The sequence below is a fragment of the Poromitra crassiceps genome (assembly GCF_964638095.1).
Source record: "Poromitra crassiceps genome assembly, chromosome: 23".
NCBI lineage: Eukaryota > Metazoa > Chordata > Actinopteri > Beryciformes > Melamphaidae > Poromitra > Poromitra crassiceps.
In genome coordinates this window covers 24,196,614-24,216,588 of record NC_139639.1, presented here as the reverse complement: position 1 = coordinate 24,216,588, position 19,975 = coordinate 24,196,614, and the positions used below count along the sequence as shown (strand labels likewise).

At 42.9% G+C, this 19,975-nt stretch overlaps 3 protein-coding genes across 4 annotated transcripts; 1 reads left to right on the top strand and 2 right to left on the bottom strand.

Moving 5' to 3' along the window:
• Window positions 1-1,740: 1,740 nt before the first annotated feature.
• rab8a (RAB8A, member RAS oncogene family) lies at window positions 1,741-9,199 on the top strand. The gene is made up of 8 exons (XM_083659416.1): window positions 1,741-1,888; window positions 2,526-2,586; window positions 2,735-2,795; window positions 2,936-3,013; window positions 3,096-3,185; window positions 4,931-4,996; window positions 5,082-5,132; window positions 6,544-9,199. Exons 1-8 carry the CDS (start codon window positions 1,765-1,767, stop codon window positions 6,631-6,633), a joined length of 621 nt encoding a protein of 206 aa, XP_083515542.1. The 5' UTR covers window positions 1,741-1,764; the 3' UTR covers window positions 6,634-9,199.
• Window positions 9,200-10,451: 1,252 nt separating this feature from the next.
• Window positions 10,452-15,274, bottom strand: cib3 (calcium and integrin binding family member 3; the record flags this gene model as incomplete). Of its 2 annotated transcripts, XM_083659242.1 has the most annotated exons (6): window positions 15,072-15,274; window positions 14,537-14,571; window positions 14,016-14,127; window positions 13,364-13,511; window positions 10,923-11,118; window positions 10,452-10,473 (listed from the first exon to the last, which is right to left on the bottom strand). In XM_083659242.1, the coding sequence occupies exons 1-6, from the start codon at window positions 15,120-15,122 to the stop codon at window positions 10,452-10,454; spliced, it is 564 nt and encodes a 187-aa protein (XP_083515368.1). In that variant the 5' UTR covers window positions 15,123-15,274. The 2 variants fall into 2 exon arrangements, with proteins under 2 accessions (XP_083515368.1, XP_083515369.1); XM_083659243.1 differs by lacking the exons at window positions 14,016-14,127; window positions 14,537-14,571.
• Window positions 15,275-16,919: 1,645 nt separating this feature from the next.
• Window positions 16,920-19,378, bottom strand: admp (anti-dorsalizing morphogenic protein; the record flags this gene model as incomplete). The annotated part of the gene is made up of 5 exons (XM_083659077.1): window positions 18,941-19,378; window positions 18,696-18,832; window positions 18,424-18,543; window positions 17,806-17,998; window positions 16,920-17,344 (listed from the first exon to the last, which is right to left on the bottom strand). Exons 1-5 carry the CDS (start codon window positions 19,233-19,235, stop codon window positions 16,920-16,922), a joined length of 1,170 nt encoding a protein of 389 aa, XP_083515203.1. The 5' UTR covers window positions 19,236-19,378.
• Window positions 19,379-19,975: the final 597 nt, after the last annotated feature.

The following is a 19,975-nucleotide window of genomic DNA, read 5'->3' as shown; positions in this document are numbered from 1 at the left end:
AGACACCATCTATATTCCACAGAGCAGACAGAGGTGGAAACCAACCAGCTGAGGTCAGCAACAATTTGCCATCTCTAGAGGGCTCGAGGTATCTAATGGCTGAATAATTGTGGCAGCCGCAGGTGTAGCTAGCCTCCTCCTTGCCGGACTCTGAGGAGATGTTGTAGAGTTTGACGCGACCGGACATTGTTCCCACCATCAGGGACCCCTCCCGGGCTGAGAAGGCACAAGAGAGGAAACCGTTACCCTCGAAGAAGACCGACGTGGGACGAAACTTGCTAAATATCAGATGCCTATCAAGACGCCCTTTGTCCACACCTCTATATTTCGGATACAGCATCCTACTCCCCAGGCGGGCGGTAAAGTTAGGCGACTCCTGCCATCTCTGCCTGGGCTCGAGGCAGTGGGGGGAGGCAGGGGGCACTGCAGAGGCTTCTTCATGGCTGGAGTATGACATTATCCCACGACGTGCTGAGTCAGGTGGGCCGAGCGCTGTAAACTAGCGTGCATGAAATCGGCTAATGGCGCAGTCCTTCCAGCTTCCTCAAACCGTAGTTGGGAGCCTCTGGTAAGGTGACCAGATTTCTGAAATGCAAATTTTCAGTTCGGCAGTCAATATATCATTAAAATATCCAATGTTATTACTGTATCTATGAAATAAAAAGGAGACAATTCAGGTTATGTGTATTTTTGACCATGGTAACTATTATAACTGTTTGTAAATCCAATCTGACGCTCTACACTAAAATGAGAGCTTTCTGTATGAATTAACGAACGGGTCAGAGAGAGTGTACTAATGCTATGTTCCAACAGCACTCCCAATAATGGTCCAGTTTGTTCCAGAGTGTGCTCTGGTGCTCGGTGTGGCTAGTGGCTATTATCCTTTTTCACCTCAGCCATTTTGTGTCTAAAAGGCAGGAAGTAACACAGATGCAACTAGCAAAACATGGAGGGCCCCGGCATTGGAACACCTAAATGGAGTGGATGTTTGCTTGCACCTGTTACTTCCTGCCTTTTAGACACCAAATGGCTGCCTGTGAAAAAGCACTCCTCTGGTTTCTTGTCTCTCTCCTCTGTGAAAGATGTACTATGGACAGTTTTAACTTGACAACATTAACGTTCTAAATTGCCCCTAGCTTACCTCCTGTTGCAGTGTTTGCTACAGGAAATAAGCTAGGCTTAAAACTGTTCCCTAGCGACACAATTCCCTCAAATCCGTCTATAGACGGTTTTAACTTGACAACATAAACATTCATCTAAAATGCCCCTAGCTTACTTCCTGTTGCAGTGTTTGCTAATACAGTAGCTGGCAGGAAATAAGCCAGGGTTCAAACTGTTTCCTAGCAACACAATTCTGTGAAAACCATCTATATGATTACGCTTCTCTTTTGTGCAAACCATGCAGGGGCGTGCTCTGTACTGGCTGAGGGACATCCGAGCTAGTTCATTCCTACATGTGTACTCCTAGCCTGGGTCCAGATCTTCGAATCCACCCACACTCCACGAAGTTGCGATTTGGCAGGTGGAAATGAGTGTAACGAGCTGACAGTTCAGTCTGATATCAGGCTATAATACAAGCACTTTCGAAAATGAGTAACCCAGTAACCCCACTTTACCTTTGAGAGAGCCTGGTAACGCGAGGTAGTCCAAATGAGTCCAACATGGTGGGAGTTTGGGGAAGTAGTTCCTAGCCAACAGGGGGCGTAATTACTGTACATTCAGTTCACCGCTTCGCCGGGCGGGATTTCCGCAATAATATCAAGTATGGCGAAGACATACGACTATTTGTTTAAATTACTGCTAATCGGGGACTCCGGTGTCGGGAAGACCTGTGTTCTGTTCAGGTTTTCAGAAGATGCTTTTAACTCGACGTTCATTTCAACCATAGGTATGGCTTTCTTCGTGTAAACTGTGCCTTGTGTCTGTTTACAAAACGTCGATGGCCTGTCTGTCTGTGTTGTGCGGGCCGGTCTAATTGCTGGAAGCGAGTTACCCTGTCGTAAAGCTGGTAACGCTAGTATTTTCATGATGTCAGCAATGTAGCGTTTGTGTGTTTAATTTGGATAGCTGTAGTTGTCATATGATGCACTGAAAAGGGAGAATGACGTTACGAGTAGCTAAACGCTGTCTCTTCACGCGGAGGAAATGGCTAAGCTAACGCTTTTTATTATAGCTAACACCGGCCGGTTGGCAGCTAGCTAGCGGCTAGCTAAATAGCATTAGCCCCTGAAGCTCATGCTACATTCTAGTATGGAACCGCAAATTCATGACATCCGTAGCTGGCAGCTGCCTGCGGATGTCATGAATCTGCGGTTCCAGACAAGAATGTGCTACTAGCTGGTAAATGACAGCATTACAGTGAGCTGTTTATGATCTGCCTCAATAAATAAGGTTAGCTGGATAACTCTTAGCTCCTATCATATTGTGTGACAGCAGTGTCAGCATCCAATGTTAGCTAACGCTGGCTGGCTAGCTAGCGTTATGATGTGATGACATACACGATGATCCTCCTTTACCCCCTGCAGGTATTGATTTCAAGATTAGGACAATAGAGCTAGATGGCAAGAAAATAAAGTTGCAGATATGGTAAGTTAATATTTATTTCCCCGGTGTTAGTCGGTAACATGGTAGCAGTGCTATGTCAACATTTGGCTAGTTTAGTAGTGTGTGCATAACACTCATTTGGTATTAAGGTTGCTTTCAGATAACATTAACACATTTCTGATCTTTCTAGGGACACTGCTGGCCAGGAGCGCTTCCGAACAATCACAACAGCCTACTACAGAGGAGCAATGGTGGGTATCTACATCTGCAGGGGTTGCTTGCAACACAATATAAAGTTAGTTACAACCTAACATGCATGCTTTGAGGATAGTCCTAACAACCATATAAATGGAAAATATCTTAAATGGTTTTGATTTGCTCTTCTTTACAGGGCATCATGCTTGTCTACGACATCACCAACGAGAAGTCTTTCGAGAATATCAAGAACTGGATAAGGAATATAGAGGAGGTATATCCTACCCAAAGCTTGAAATATGAGAGTGCCCCGTGTATCCTGTCTATATTAAAATGTATTTTCTCTGTCGACCCAGCATGCATCAGCTGATGTGGAGAAGATGGTCCTCGGCAACAAGTGCGACATCAATGACAAGCGGCAGGTGTCCAAAGACAGGGGAGAGAAGGTGAGGAGATTGCTAGAAGTTTATTTGATGTGTAGGGTTTGAAAAGCATAGGGCCTGACTCATAGAGGATGTTTGGGTCTGTGCTCAAGAACTGGGGATCCATTAATAATTTTCTTTGTGTACTACCAGTACTACCAGTACTAATGACTTATTCATTAGTACTGGTAATAATTTTAAAATAGCCTTGATTGCAAGCAACGGCCGCAGCCATTGTTGTTACTCCTCGGTGCAGTCTTAACAACGGCATTAGTCCCGCCCATTGGGCTGTTTATTGACGCTGATTGGCCAATCTTTAGTCCCCCTCGGTGCTGATTGGTGACTCACTGGTGAAACCGGAGAAAATGCATTTGCATATGACGATGCCAGACCAAGAGCAGGCAAATTCAACTCTGGAGTGGGCAGATTCGAAGGTCTGGACCCCGTTTCATTAGTATTTCCACGTCCCCTCATTCACTTCCCCTCAGCCCTTGGTATGTCATACCATAGGGATATGATGACATATGATGTCACAGCATATGTCACACAGAGGGCACTTGGAGGACTGAGGGAAAGTGGGAAATGGTGTGCAAAATAGCATAATTCAGTAACATGGGTAATTCTATAGTAAATGCAATGTATTTTATTAATTGATTGTATTTAAATGCAATTTTAACATTCTAGTGAACTTCCATAGTATGAAAAAATCAAATTATATTATTATATAATAATAATAATGCGTCCACCTTACATCATATAAGATCAGCAATAAAGCATACAAAAAAAAGCATCAGAAATGAACATCAGTACAATGAACAATAAACCATGTATGGATTTTGACATGTTTATCTGGATATTACAGTACATTTGTAGATTGTTTGCTCAGACATTCTTTGTCTTTGTTACGATTTCAAACACCTGTTTTAAACACTGTAATCAGCAGCTTGTTGACGTCAAGGCGGAAAAGAGAAACCGCAATGCACTGTGGGTAATCTGCAGCTCTGAGTGATCAGTGTAGACTCGCTCCCTCAGCCCTCTGAGCGGTGATCTCACCAACTTCCCTTGAGTTTTCCAGAGAAGTGGAATGACACTTGTCCTGGCGTCGAGGATTCCCCCGAGGGCAAATTCAGACGGGAAGTGAAAGGGGGCAGGTTAAATAACACAGGGCCGTGGACTCAGGCAAGCCGCATTCCATTTGCACTAGGAACTAGGAATTTCCCAGTTGAATTACATCACACCCAATTTGACCACGTTCCAGTACAACCAGCCAGGCTTAGCTCTAGCCAGGCTAGCCATTGATAGCAATACCAGTTGATAGCTACGCATTTTGCAGTATTTTGTGCATACAAACACCATAGCAACATGTCCACAGGAAGTTATATAGTATTGTGTGTATGACTGATTTAATGAGACACAAATAAGACAGAAGTGTTAATACACAGTATATTACTACAGCTTTTCCTACTGTTGATGCCATCTTGGATTTTGAGGTCGGGGTGGTGAGGTTCCCCCGAGTTGGAGTAGGAAATCCGAGTTCAGGTGACCTCACAGAGGGCGTTCCCATCTGTGAACTGGGAAGTTCCCAGTTTCCTGTGCAAATGGAATGTGACATTAATGGTGGAACAGATGCTGATGCCAAAATATGAATAGGAAGGCCTGTATTGTTGGCCGATATTAGTGCACCGGTGTATTGGTTAAACAGACAAAAAAAAAACATGATGTCTCCAGACTTGCAAAACATTTACATTTTCTTTGTCTTTTACTTTCAGCTTGCATTAGAGTATGGAATCAAGTTCATGGAGACCAGTGCAAAGGCCAACATCAATGTGGAAAATGTAAGTAGCCATTCTTCTGTGTGATATGAAATGCTTAAATGATGCAACATCAATGTAATGTGTGTGCTATATTTGTTGTTTATAGGCTTTTTTGACACTTGCTAGAGACATCAAATCAAAAATGGACACAAAATTGGTGAGTAACTGAATTTCCTTGCTAATACAGCTCAAGTATTTCACCGACACGTGAATTGTTTAAATACATTTGATCAGATCTTACATCTTAACAGAGTAGATAGAGTAGAGTCCACACACTGTAAATCTCGCAAATACATATTTTATTAACGGCACTAAGTGACGTCTCAAGCTGATGGTGGATTAACGGCTCGTATCATCACCTAGTGGTGTTAATAAAATACATTATACAACAGTTCTGGCCGAGCAATTTGATTGGACAAGAGGCATTCCAGCTGTGCTGATATTTCAGTATAACATCACGGGACGCTTCACTGTATGTATATCACTCCGCTTCATAGCTGTTCTAATGTAACCTTGATTAGGTTGTGTTGTGTTTGTACTGTAGAACTGTTGTATAAAAGCAATATAACACTCACGGCTGTGATTATCTTCACAACCGAATCACAGCCGTGACAATATTACAGTACAACAGCACGTGTGATATTCCTTAAAGTCCCTGGAAACCAAAATCCACAAAAACCTTCTAACTATTAAATTTAGGGTCTTATGTGAGTAATTGTGTGCCTCAGAAAGTAGGAGACATTAGTTTCAACCCAATCGCAACTTTTCTACAAGGTCTGGATTTCCACTTCCTCATTGAAGAGAGCGGTGCGCGCTGTGCTAAAATGAATGATCTTATGACGTCATAAGATTTTTTGTCCATTCTTATAAAACATTCTTGCCCCCACAGCGCTCGCTCAGTGTCTGGCTGTCTCCCTCCCGCTCTGTGTGCCGACTGCCGAGCGCTATGCTGCCTGCTCTCTCTCTCTCTCTCTCACACACACACACACACACACACACTCCATCTCTCTTTCCTTCTCTCTCTCTCTCCTCTCTCTCCGTTTCCCTCCCTCTCTCTCGGAGGAGGAGACCTGCAGTCCTGCACGCACACACGGGACACGCCCACACAGTCAGCTGGAGAAAAGACAGTCTAAAATCTAATTGATTCTCATGACTTTTGTTATGACTGTCAAACCTAAATTTATATACTTTGCGACGTTCATCATCGTTCAAATTTGGCTGGTGGCTTATTAACATAGGTTCCTGTGATGTGATGAACTCAAAATGCTAAATAATAAAAAAAATATTTCTGGTTTCCAGGGACTTTAAGTATGTGTGGACTCTCCCCTATGTCCTGTGTTCTCTCTGGCACCTGTTGGCCTACAGGATGTGTATATTCTTCCCTCTTATGCATCTTAACATGAAACACCTTTTCAACTGTTAAGTTCTGAACTTCTGAGAAGGAATGGCCAGTGACTTCCAGTTGTTGACAAGAAAATTAAGATTGACATAAAACTAGCTAAACCAGATGAAAGCCGCAGTTGAGTAAAGGGTTAAACGGACGTTTTGTTTGTGTGTCTTTGCTCCAGGAGGGCAATACGCCGCAGGGGAGCAGTCACGGGGTCAAGATCTCCGAGCCTCAGAAAAAGAGCAGCTTCTTCCGCTGCAGCCTCCTCTGAGGACCAAGGCCTTAAATACTGGCCGCCAGCAGGCTGGACATGACTGGACTGTGCCTGCTCCTCGCGCTTCCTCCCCCCCTTTCCTCTCTCTCCCTGTCCAAGAACTCCCAGCAGCAAGTGGAGGACCGCCCCTCCTCCCTTGCTCTTCTCTGAAGGCTTCCGGTGGCGCCTTTCTTCCAGCTTAAGGGGATCTAGCGGCTCCGTGGGTCAACCGCTTGACTGGTGGTGGCCTCGACCAGGAGTGTCATCCAGATATTACATATCACACAAAAGACAGCCTCTTGCTTCTGGTTTTAGTCCTCCACGTCCATTCTTCACTCACCCGGTAGCACAACTGTTCAAAGCGGAGCCCCACTTAGATGGAGAAAACGTTTAATTAATCTCAAGAGGTTTGGGATTGGAATACAAATGTGATCTTTAGATCTATTTTTTATTATTAATCCTCTCGCCCATTTGCGTGGTAAATGTCAACCAGAGACTGATTGGCTTGCTTCCCGGTGAAACAGAGTTGCTGCATGTGTAAGGTATGTGCAAACTTGTTTTTCATTCCAGTAAAGAGCAGTTCAGAATCATAGCGAGTACAATGCAGTCAAGGATCAAAGAGTTGAGAAATGTTCCATTTGAGTTCTGCTCTTTGGTTTGCATGTAGTCCATGACAGTCATTCAATGTTACTAAAAATGCGTGTTTTATCTTGCCCTGATCATTACTTGTGCTTTTTATGTACGATGTATATGAACAGACTATTTGCCTCCGATGCATAGGCCTCTTTGCAATAGCTTGAAGGCAGGTTGGCAACCTAAAACATGTGTGGGACATTCCAGATCTTTGTCTTTCTAGATTAATATCAGCTCTCAAAAGACACCCATTCTGCAGAACAGTGGGAAAAAAAATCTACATTTACCTTTCTGCAGGCATTTCTTGTGTTTACACTGTTTTGTCAGCCCTTTGCAAGTACATTATTTAGGTAAATTTCAGTCCTCACTATGCTAATTATAATAATTTCCCATTGGTTAAAACAAGTGTTACCTTGCCTTTAATTTGACCTGAGTGGTTTAGTATTACTTGTATCCATGCTGCAGCTCTGATTCATTTTCACGCTATATGACGTTTCTGGTTACGTTAGTGGTAATTAAAACGATGTGGTTCACTGAGGTTCCTCACTGCCGTGTTGCGGTGTGAAGCCTCCCCCTCCTACCCATGCAATTTTCCATGCACTTTACCAATAACTTGTGTTTTGTGTGTAGTCTGTGCCAAGTGATCGTTTCGCAATACAACAATACAAACATCACTTTTTGGGGGGGAAATATATAATGTAGTAGATCAACTGGTTCATGGTAATGGTAGATATAATGGGCATACCTAAATAACTTACTACACCTCTTTAGAAACAACTTGCTTTGTTTTGCCATTTCACTGCTGGTGTTCTGGTATCCTAGTTCATCCCAAAACATGCCCCTAATTTATTTGAGTAGCCATTAAAAGAAGAATTTGCAAGCTTTTGTTTCTATGCTACTGCCCTGCCAAATTGTAATTTACCTAAAATGTGATATTTCCTTGGCTTCTGAAGTCAAGACGGACTCAATCAAAGTCTGTTGTGTTAATGTAGGGTTTCATTGTGGTCAGTCTCATGTTTGACAGCTAGGTGGCACTATAGACTGGTAGCACAGTATACATTGCTGCCCAAACTCAAATTTAAACAGTATTCTTAAAACACAAGCTACTTAGATCTGTGTGATGTAGACATTTACCCTCTGCTGATATGTAACATTGATGTTCAGTCTTAATCTGTTTGCATTCTCCCCCATTATTTTTCCGCCATTTTCCCCTTCTATTTGTTGCTAGTCTGAAAGACGAGCAATGCACAATATTGTCTATGGAGGGGATCCTGTTTTGCTTGCCTGCACCTTTATAATATCTATTGGGACCTTATGACTACCACAACCATTTGTCTTAACGGCTAAATACTCAATTCTCTCATGATTGAGCTATGCATTGTGAAACTTGGACCTCTGTTTTTTGTGTGTGATGTCATTTCCAGACATCCCATACATTTGAATGTGTGGGTTTTTTCTTGTTTGTTATGTTTCGTTCACTGAGCCAAAAACAAGACATGCTCCATTTGTGGGAAAGTGTCCGTTGGTTCATCAGTGCAAGATCTTGTACGATGGAAGACCGTCAAGTGGCAACGAGTTGAGACATTCACATGTGGGAGATACTGCTGTTTTCTCAATCGAGCGATAGCTTTAAGTCCTACATAAGTATAGGAAGCAGGCTTTGGTGAGAATGCTTTACGTGTTGCATTTCAAAACGATTGCCCCTTCTCTTTTTTTTATTCAATATCCTTTTTTTAAACATGTCATTTACATCCCTTTTTTTACAACCACATTTTCATTCCATTGATTCATGTTTGTGAAGTACGTTTTGGAAAAACAAAAAAAAGCAGTTGTGAATATCCCACGGGGGGGGAAAGATCTACTTTAATTGTACTGTACTTTCTAAACCCATATGAAAATGGATCTACGGTTTGTAGATATGTGTACTTTTGATTTAATAAAATAAGATTCTTTAAAAAAAAGTCAGGTGCTTTGTTTTAATTTGCTCTCTTTAATGACGGTCTGTCAACTGCCAGACTGATAGAGGAGACTTCACTGTCAGCTGACCCCATGGTGCCACAATGGAGCGTGACTGCTTTGGTGACACAAATGCCTCTCCCTCCATTGGCCCGCCATGAGCCACTGGAATATTCTGGCAGATGTTCCTTTATAGCCTGGTGTAACTGAGCCCCTCAGAAACAAACACAGATCCACTGTTGATGCTCATAGCTAATTAGCCTTGTCCTGATGGATTGGTTGATGCTTCCTCTGATGATAATAGATTAGCAGCCGCACCAGGGTTATCTCCCCACCCCCCAAACTGCTGCAATATAAAATGAAAAGATTTTTTTTCAAGTGGACTTTATTAATTGCACGAATTTAAATTTTTAATGAAAGGAAAATTATAATAGTTTTTAAACCAGTCTGCAGAATAGCCCAATAACATGTAACTGCATTTGCAATGTTATTTTGCAAACGCAAAAGTTTAATTCAAGTAAATCTGTTCTCTTTATCCAGGTCTAGATAATCTAAATAGCATAAATTGTCTCACATTTTATCCTACGGTCCGTCTCTTACAAAAGTATGGTCTCTCAGAGCTGTTGATTACCATTTAATTTTGAGCTCAGAGAATGAATCGGTAAGAGAGAGTTCCATAATGTTGTAACTGAGCCAGGATTACCCTTATGCATAGGATGTCAGTTGAGTAGGCGGTCCTTAATGCCTCCTGAGGATGGATTGCATTGAGACACGAGATTCCAACCACATGCGGCCCGGGTCACCTCTAAATGTTTACATGTACTTTACTGCGATCGGATCGCCCAAGATCCGATCTCGCTCATGTTAGTACCAGGTTTGAACCATGCCTATCTTCATGTTTGGTCTACCCCTTAACATTTCACTGCATTTTCAGTACAAGTTGAGCAAACCCGAACTGTTATTTTACTGCAAAGCTCAAAGTAGAAATGTGTTTATTCTACTGTTGCACTCATATTAAGTTACTCTGGATCCCAAATGTAAAAATGAAGATGAAACTGTTTTTTTTAATAGAATACAGCAAAATCAAAATAGACAAAATATTTCCATGAGAATTGGCGCATGCAGAAGTTTCTGTAGCTGGGCTTCAGTGGCCTTCAGTTTTCCTCCACTCTCCACACACTCCTCAGTAGGCTATTTATCAGTCCATCCTACAATACTGTTCATATTAAGACATGCACTGTATTGCTTCATATCCGGATGTGGAAGGTGCTGTGGACAGAAATCATCATAGTTCTGGTTGATCTCATTTGCAGTCAGGAGTAGTTTCAACATAGGGATAAGTAGCCTAATAAGGTAAATGATCTTTAGGTATCAACCACTGATATATCAATAAAAATAAATTATATACTCTATATGGTATCTCTAAATAGAGTGCCAAAGTCTCTTCCCCGTTCAGTATACGAACCAAGGGATTTCATCTGCCATTCATTTTTCCATCTACATTTTGTAAAATGCTTATAACAATTGTTTTACTTGGTCAAACCAAGCGATTCAGCTATATTTAGAATCAGGACTGGAGAGAGCATAGGCTATAACATTTTGCTCAGGCCAAAATGGATTAAAAAAAATCTAGATTTTTATTTTTTAATAAAAACATTTTTTTTTTTATCCATTTACCACTACCATGTAGGTGCTGCACCATGCCATGTGAGGCCCACCTGAGGAAGTCTGGAGCTCGGACGATCATGTGCTGGAAGTCCTCCAGTGACAGGCGGCCGTCATTGTCCAGGTCGGACTCATCGATCACCTTCTCACACACCATCCTCACCTCGTCCTCCGTCAGCTCGTTACGGGTCAGCTTGTTCACCGTCTTCTCCAGATCCCACTTGCAGATGAAGTCATCATTGTTGAAGTCTTGCAGCAAGTGACAAGACAGTATGGTGAGTGGACCAGCAATTTTCCTGTGTATGTGCGTGTGTGCGTGAACTTGTGTGTGTGTGTGTGTGTCTGTGGTGTAGACGCACTTGCGTGTGTGTGTGTGCATGTGTGTGTGTGTGTGTGTGTGCATGTGTGTGTGTGCGTAGGAGTGTCTAAATGAGGCTCTGTGATGGTCATACTGGGATATGATAATGTAATTATCCGTTAGGGTTCAAATGATACAGGTTTTTGAAATTCTGATACCCATACCTATATTTCTGTATTGAAGCCAAGACAACCAATATTCCGATACTTAACAAAATGCCAACATCGGCACATCAGTAATTAAACACATTTATAAAGCCTTGCACATCCACCCCTAATCCTTGATAAGATGAGTCGGGTGTGTCTGGGATCTTCGTCTTCCTCAGCACAGTGTAACTAAGCTTTTTTTGAATGACACCTTCCTTTCTTTTTCCTGTTCTATATGTCTGAATAATGGATGAAGACTTTCCTTGACCCATGACAGTGGCCGTGTGTGTGCAACATCTTCTATTTGTCGCCATTGCTTAATTAGGGGGACACACGGAGCAGAGCACAACCTGGGCTTTGACGAGCCGTTGCCCTCTATAATGGCCTTGTTAATCATTTATACCATTCCATGCATCGTGCTTACAGCTCTATAGCCCCTCACCATGCTTGCCCTTCCTATGGTTACATGGACTGACCTCCTCTGCACACAGGGTTGATGGATTATGTCATTGTCCCACAAAGCTTGATCGAAATCTGCTGCAAATCATGAGCAGCAAATGGTGTTGCAGTAGGCTATATTTGGTAGGGAGGGGACTAATTAAACAAGTAGTCAGTTTATTACTGGTCGATGCACTAGTTCAGGGGTTTCAAACATACGGCCCGCCAAAGAGTCCAATCCAAAAATTGCATTAATGAAATGATGAAACTATTTCCATTACCCATAATTGCACAGTTGCCGTTAATTGTAAAGCACAGTTACAGCTAGTAGACTGGATATTTGTTTGATGATAGGCCTATATGGTAGCTGCGATATAATCCTATGTTGCCATCAGCGGTAGCCTAAACGTGTCCTTGTTTTATGTGAATAAAAAATGTGAATGCTTTCATTAATGGTAAATGGTAAATGGCCTGCATTTATATAGCGCTTTTATCCAAAGCGCTTTACAATCAGTAGGTAGTCTACATTCACCCATTCATACACCGATGGCACGCAGGGTGCCTACACACCATCGGGAGCAAGGAGGGTTAGGTGTCTTGCCCAAGGACACAACGACAGCAGCTGGGAGGGAGCGGGGATCGAACCGCCAACGCTTGCGTCATTGGCCGACCCGCTCTACCTCCTGAGCTAAAGCCGCTCCGCCCCTCATTACATACATTATATTATACAATGATTTTCTTTGTCTGACCCACTTTAGACCAAATTGGGTGGCATGTGGCCCGTGAACTAAAATGAGTTTGAGTTTCTGCGACTAGTTGCTAATAACAATACTAGTCAGTTTGTAGCCTAAATTGAACCTATATAGCCTACTGTGTTGTCGTGTGAAAATACACCGTGGTTCATCAGTATAAATGAAAATGCGCAACTCATCCTTATATACATAAAAGGGAGTAAGTCTGTGATTTTGGTCACGTTTTTGGTTACACTCGTCGAGCAATTGTGATATCACTGATGATGTCATAGACATTGTGACATCATCGTCTATGTCACTCGAGCAACTGTGGTTTTTGGTTACACTCGGGGAAATGTGACATCACTGATGATGTCACAATGTCTATGACATCATCAGTGATGATCACAATGGCGATTTTGGTCCGCGATCTCAAGCAATTGTGATGTCACTGATGATGTCACAATGTCTGGTCACTCGCGCAATTGTGATGTCATCAGTGATGCGAGGTTGTGGGCGAGGCCACGCAGCGGCCGAGCTGCGTATGCAAGCTGCAGTGCGGGCGAAGCAACTAAGAATCGAGCGCGCGAGATGCCTAGTATTGTATACTTACTGGGGAAAATATGAGGTCATTATTGGTCAACTAGTTTACAAGGGGTTATGTGGGTCTCTTTTTTTTTGCACACAATTAGTGCCTTCAATCAGGTCCGGATTTGGCATCATTCTATTATTTACACCATTCTGTTAGTTGCTTACATTCAGGTTAAAAACAGAGAAAGTACTGCAGGTTCCCATCCCTAATCAGTGTGAAGATGTGTTACCGTAGATTTTAAAAGCGTAGTAGGCCTTCAGGTCACGCGGGGCCATCTCACTCATGACTGAAAACATGTCCAGGAAGTCGTCCAGTGTCATGTTTCCCTCTCCGTCCTCAGAGAAAACCTCAGCAATCCTCTGACGGAACGGGTTGTCCTGGACAGCAGGGGAACCACCACACCCGTCTCAGCACTTCATCATAAGCAGCATGAAACGGTAGGTAGGCTCTTAGGTTGCATTCTGGCTTACGATATTATGTGTTTTCATTTCATTCACAAATGTGTGTGTTTTTCTGTGTGGGGAAAGCAGAGTTCATATCACTTCATATCGTCACTAACGGGAGTATAAAGAAACTAAAAATGGCCCAATTTGGAGGATTATACAGCTTATTCTAATATTGACAGTCACTCTCCCTTTCCCAGCGGATGTCAGGGTTTAACACACATGTGTTTACATTGCTGTCACTGTGTAAAGAGGCACATAATTGGCACAATCCCACCGAGGGTACTCGTATGCGACCCTGCAGCTTTCTTCCAAGTTTAAAGGAGTCGGGTAACATATAACCTTTCAAAGACTTTTGTCGATTAGTTGGCCATTAATTATGGATCGGCAACACAGGGAGAGCGGGTCTGCAGGGTGTGTGTGGGCCAGCGGGTCTACCTTCAGCTCTGGCATGCTGCCAATCAGCTCATATGGTAACTTCACATCTGGCTGGCTGGTGTAGTCGAGTGGAACGAGCTGAGGTGCCAAATCCCGATAGCGGTCGAACAGTCTAGGTTAGGAAGGGGTTAAAACATTCACTTTTAGTATTGAATTACAAGATATATTCTATATTATTATATAGGTGTTTATTTAAGAGGGGCAGTTGGGAGTCAACTAACTAACTAATGAATAAGGACTGCAGTCCTTATTCATCTCTATCCTATTTAGATTAAACAGGTAATACATTGATAAATTGCTCCAGGAGAAGTTCTCAAATGCAAGCCATTGATGTCATTATCATGTAATCTCAATGGTAGCCTCATCCACAGTGAGTTTGCTCTCCCACTCATAATTTACAATTACAGTATGGCATGGTACAGAACAGAACACATTTCAGGCAGGTGTAGAGTAACAATGATTGAGAAATAATTAACTTTAGTCCCATTTTGTTATCATTGTAAACAAAATTATGAGCTCACCTGAGAATTTCTTTCCTTGTGAAATATGTACAATCCTGCAAATGCAATCAGATCATGGTAACAATGTGCAACGTACAGTATGTCATAAAATATATAACCGGATACAATTGTTATGAAATTATCTATTTTGTCATTGTTTATGTATGTATTTATGTAAACAAATAGTCTTATCCAGATGTTTGCAGGTTAAATAAAATATGATGTGCATTCCTTCATGCAAACCTTTAAAGACGGACCAATTCAGAACCGATCTTGAAAAGAAACGGTGGTAAATAAAGCTCCAGAAGCCTTATCAACAAAACCACCAGGCTTTGCCTCGTTTGAGCATCTGGATCTACTCCATTTTCTTAGCAAACAGCCATTAAGAGAAGTTTTAACAAGTGTCAGTATTACCTCTTGTGTATTTCACCACAAATGTAGGTAGTTTTGTGAAAGAGAAGCACCGAGAGCAAACAAGTGAAGCAGGTTGTCAGCAAGCCGTTTTCTCCTTTGAGACCAATGGACAAAGTGAAAGTAAAAAGGGAGTGACACCGACCTGGTAGGCATCCAGCTGCTGTGCTGTGAAGATGGTCTGTTTATTCCCCATGTCTGAGCACACAGACAGCAAGCCTCAGGTCCATCGCTGCTCCAGCATCCAGTGCTTTTGAGGGCCGCTGGATATGTCAGATATGAAATAGCGGGACAAAAGGAGGAGATCAGGTGTCGGGCTGCCACGGGGCCCCATGGTTCCCCATTATAATGGAGCATTTCATCGTTTTCTCCGACGTGAATAGAAGCCCCTTTGACAATGAACCAGGGCTGCCGTCCAGCATCATGCCAAGTGGTATCAACCCCCTTAGTTCCACTCTATGGCCAACGCCTCGCTCGCTACTCGGGTTACACTCTTTAGTGCCAGCGTTTTGTACCGGGCAAATAGACTTTTTGATAGGAGACAGGCATTGTATTATAGCTGAGAACTTGATTGTTGGATATTTTCCTGGTTATAGGTCAGCTACTGTTATTTGCAAATGGCTTCACTGGTACATGCAGAGCAACCAGTACTGACAACCATGTTTTGAAGCAGCAACATAAACTATTATTATGCCATTTAACGCAGCCACATGAATTCATCAACTACTACGGTACGGGCATTCCAAGTTGATATGCTTTACAGCTGCTTTTCTAATGTTTCATTTTCTTCAGCCATCCATTGAGTTTCTCTGACAGCAGCATGCAGTATGTTGAGTTACTCTGACAGCAGCATGCAGTATCGAGTGGAATGGGAAACAGACTTTTCTGCCCTCTGGGAAAGGCAAGGTCACAAAGCAGATGGATTGCTAAGCATTGTGTTGTAGAACAGCATATCCTGTCCAGGAGGCAAGAGGGACATTCCTACTCTTTCAAAGGTTTGCATCCATTCTTTCTTGACCATTATAGCCAATGTTCTTCATGCGTGATGATGACTGTTGGTAGAATCGTACTATAAAGGTGACTGCACTTTTTCCAGCAGGAAGTTCTCGGTTGTAGTTTTCTGTTGTAGTTTTTATAGTTTTAGTAGTGACAGAAATTCAGAACAGGTAGTTCTTATGTTTGCAATGTATTTTTCACTCCACATAACGCACTCAAATCAACACAATCACAATCCGTTTTACATGCTGTACAAATTGTTACATTCATCTGTTACGACCTCACTTTACTTCCAGGTATGCCATCTCTGGACACTAGAACTTCAGGAAAAATCTATGGGGGTCCGGGCCATTAGTTCATTACATTGGGACCACCCTCATCACTCATTTGTTGACTTGGTGTATATTTATTTAGCTTGTTGTACCATTTTGATTAAAAAAAGAAAGAAAGAAGAAGTTTGGGAATAAATTCACTGTTTTCTTTCCAACATTTATTTTGATTTTATAATAGTTTACAACAAAAACATAAAATATACACATTTACATCTTTCACAGATATCACTTCCTTCACTGCCATATATTATAATTTATGATTATTTACATATATTACAATGCCACATGTTAGACTGAGCTCATTTATCATTTGTTGCAATAGAGTGTAAAACGGCAGCTGGCTCAGTTGTCTACTGTATGTGCCAAAATCAGACTGATGACTTGTTTACATTGTAGTTAATTGTAGTCAACACACGTCTGTGCAGCTGGACACCATTGACTGCATAATATATGGATGGCACGTCCCCGCTTCCTACCGCTATGCAAAGGTGAAGCCAAAATATCTTGTTTCCGCGAGCTGCCATCTTGCCCATGTGACATCATTCGGGACCTGACTGCTGGTTCAGCCCCCTCAGCTGTGCCGCTGTCTGACGGAGGTTTGAGAGTAGCTGTCACAGCTGTCAATCACACCTTTTTATATTGTCGAATAACTATAAACAAACTTCTCATTGGCAGCCACAGCTCCCTGCCACCATGTCGTCATACTGCTTCAGCACCACGTTCTCGTCATCGTCGAAGTAGAGCAGGTTGATGGAGAAGAGCTTGTCGGGCACGCAGCACGGTGTCTCGATGCCTTTGGTCAGCTTTAGGGCGTTGATGATGGACTGCACGGTGGCGTGGTTGGTTGGCCTCATGTTCTGGCCCAGTGGGAAGGGACAGGAGCCCTTGCAGTGATAGGCGTTGTAACCGCGCGGAGACACGATCCAGCCCGACCAGCCGATCTCCTCGAAGTCCACATAGAGCGGCAGGCGCTGGCAGGGCAGAGACACGCCCTCCTCCTCACTGTAGTCCAGGGAGCGGGCGCTGCGGGAGGCGGGACCCGCCATGGGGAGCTGGGGCAGGCTGGGAGAGGCTGGGGTATCATTTAGGTCTGTTGGAGGAGAGGAGAGCTTTTGGTTAGGACACATAGTATATAGTATGGTTTATTTGAATAGAGCTTGGTGCCCAACTAATGTCAGGGCCCATAGTGCTAGAATAATGTCAGTTTATACAGTTACTCTACTAATATTTCATTTTTATTTTTTCTTCAAACTGCTCTGGTTCTGGTTTGTTTGAAATCTGCAAAACTGAAACCAAATAAACCTTCCTCATAAATATGATATACAGCAACTTTTGTGTCACCTGAGACAAAATGGAGCAAAAAATATATTTTTTTACTTGTTTTTTCATGTGCAGACTAAAACAAAATGATCAGATAATGCATCAGTAAATGAGTGTGAGGAGGTGTTAAGTTAATTAAGTTAAGCACTCAGGCCCCTCATGACTTTGTTCTATCAGTGAACAGATCCAATGGTTACAAATCACAACACAGTGTAACAGTTCATGTCTTACCTCCTTTGCTCTCAACAGTAGCAGAACGGCGGCCATCGTCAGTGAAGAGGACCAGCATGGGCTGCTTGCTCTGGTGGTGGCTGCGTCCTGAAGCAAAACGGACCAGTTTCATATCCATCTGGCTTCCTCCCAGAGTCCGAACCACCACCTGGAGCCCCACGTTACTGCCTTCATCTGCCATCCAGGAGCGGACCTTTGTGGAAAAAAGGTTTACGTTGATCAGTTAAGAAGACAGTGGTTCTCAAAATGCAAACTGGGGTCCGGGGACCACCAGGGATCCTTGAGGGGTTCCAGGGGGTCCCCAGAAAAAAAGGGGGGACAATTAATGTTCACTAGTAACACAATGACAGAATGTATGACTATGTTGGTCATGGGTTTCAATGAAAGTGTCTGAATCATACACTTTCTGCAATAAAACAATTAAAAGCAACAATCTTATCAGATGGGGGACCCTGGGACAAAATCAGATCAAATGGGGGTCCGTGGTCTAATTTGTCTCAGTTTAGGGGGGTCCTTGATGTGAAAAGGTTTGAGAACCACTGAGTTAAGAAACATAATTAATTTAGTAAACCTTCAGTATTTACTTGCAGCAGTTACTAAAGAGCAGCAGATACTTACTGCTTGTGTAATGGTGAACACCTCCCATCCAGTAGAGTGGATAGGAATCAGTCGAGAAGACAACAACTTCTTCTGTGTGCTGTTGGTTTTGCTGGTATCAAGCAACTGATAAACACTGACCTGGATGAAAGAGAATTGATGTGTTCAACATTGGATGCCAATTTTTGAAGTGAAAGTTGTACTAGTAGAGTAGAATCAATCATTCAATTACCTGACTTAAATTGTGACATTTGAGATTAGAGCATATTCATTGCATTCTACAGTACACATACCTGGCAGAAATGATGTCTGTTGAATGTCACTGATGACTGAGGTCGCAGCTTGAAGAGATGCAGCTCTGCAGTGAGGATCTTCTCAGTTCTGGCCACCGTGGATAAATTGAACCTGAACTCAACCTGTTCACTGCGCACTGGAAGGGAAGTTACATCATTAGAAACCAGCACAAACCTCCGTCTCATTTCACAGTGCAGAGCAGCCAGCAGCAAGCCACTTTACGCACGATTACGCATGATCTTACATTTGTCAAAGAAGCTGCGGACAGTGTTCCCCTCCAGCAGATAGGGGTCCTTGGTCACGCCGTCCACATCAGCCACGGTGTTGTACAGGTCGAGCATGTACTGAGGCGGCTGCTTGTGGCCTCCTCGGGTGAGAGGGGGGTCTTCCATCCCAAAAACCTCCAGAAGTCTCTTGATGGCCGCTAACCGGACTTCTTCTGACTCGTTCTCGGCGGTGAAGTGCTCCAAATAATTGAGAGACGGGCGTGCAGCGGCGGTGCACACCAAAGTGGCAAAGGTAATCACAAACAGTAACATCTCAGAAGAAATCCTGCGCGCAATAGTCGTGCGTCGGTGTCCCCAAACTTCACAGGCGGCAACTTGGAGTGAGTGACTGCAGACTCCTGGAAGCGCCACTTTTATATCAAATGCTGCCGTTCAGTTTACAGTGTCCCCAAGGCTTGGCAAACACCAATAAAGATGTTATTTGGTCGCAAATGTAAATCACCAATCAGCGAATGTAAAGGGAGGCTAATGGCGTTGTTAACAAGGTGTGAACCCGATTGTAGGTTTAATTCAAGCCCGGTCTCCCTGCGTCTGGCAATAAAGGCTCAAATAAACTAAATTTTCCTTCTGAAACAGCTCGCTATTTATTGGTGGATTGGTATATCATAATGGTCATTGAAGAATATGATTTTGCCTTATCTGTAATTTATATCTAAAGTAACCTAAATGAGAAGACAGTGGGCAGAATATACTGTGCGCCGATCTTTTGAGGAAGTGCACTCGCCATGGGAGGTTAACTGCATCTCAATGAATCCATTAATTTAGAATAATGGGGACAGTATCTTACGGGAAAACCAATTCCTTCAATAAATAGAGGGGTGCCGCTGGCTACACGTCTGAGATTTACATAACTGCTTATCCAGTTCCAGCTGGATAATCGACTATTTTTTTTCTGAAAAAGAGGGGATACCTCCGCGTTGAACTGGACTGACCTAGTGCACAATAAAGCTGGGGAAAGTTGCACTTCCACCAATACAAACTAAAATAAATTG

What these genes read in the sequence shown, in the direction of transcription:
- rab8a (XM_083659416.1), top strand. Translation starts at nt 1,765, where the DNA reads ATGGCGAAGACATACGACTATTTGTTTAAATTACTGCTAATCGGGGAC. An exon ending in GGATAAGGAATATAGAGGAG is followed by an intron (nt 3,014 to 3,095) that starts GTATATCCTACC and finishes CTGTCGACCCAG; the next exon opens with CATGCATCAGCTGATGTGGA. An exon ending in CCAAAGACAGGGGAGAGAAG is followed by an intron (nt 3,186 to 4,930) that starts GTGAGGAGATTG and finishes TTTTACTTTCAG; the next exon opens with CTTGCATTAGAGTATGGAAT.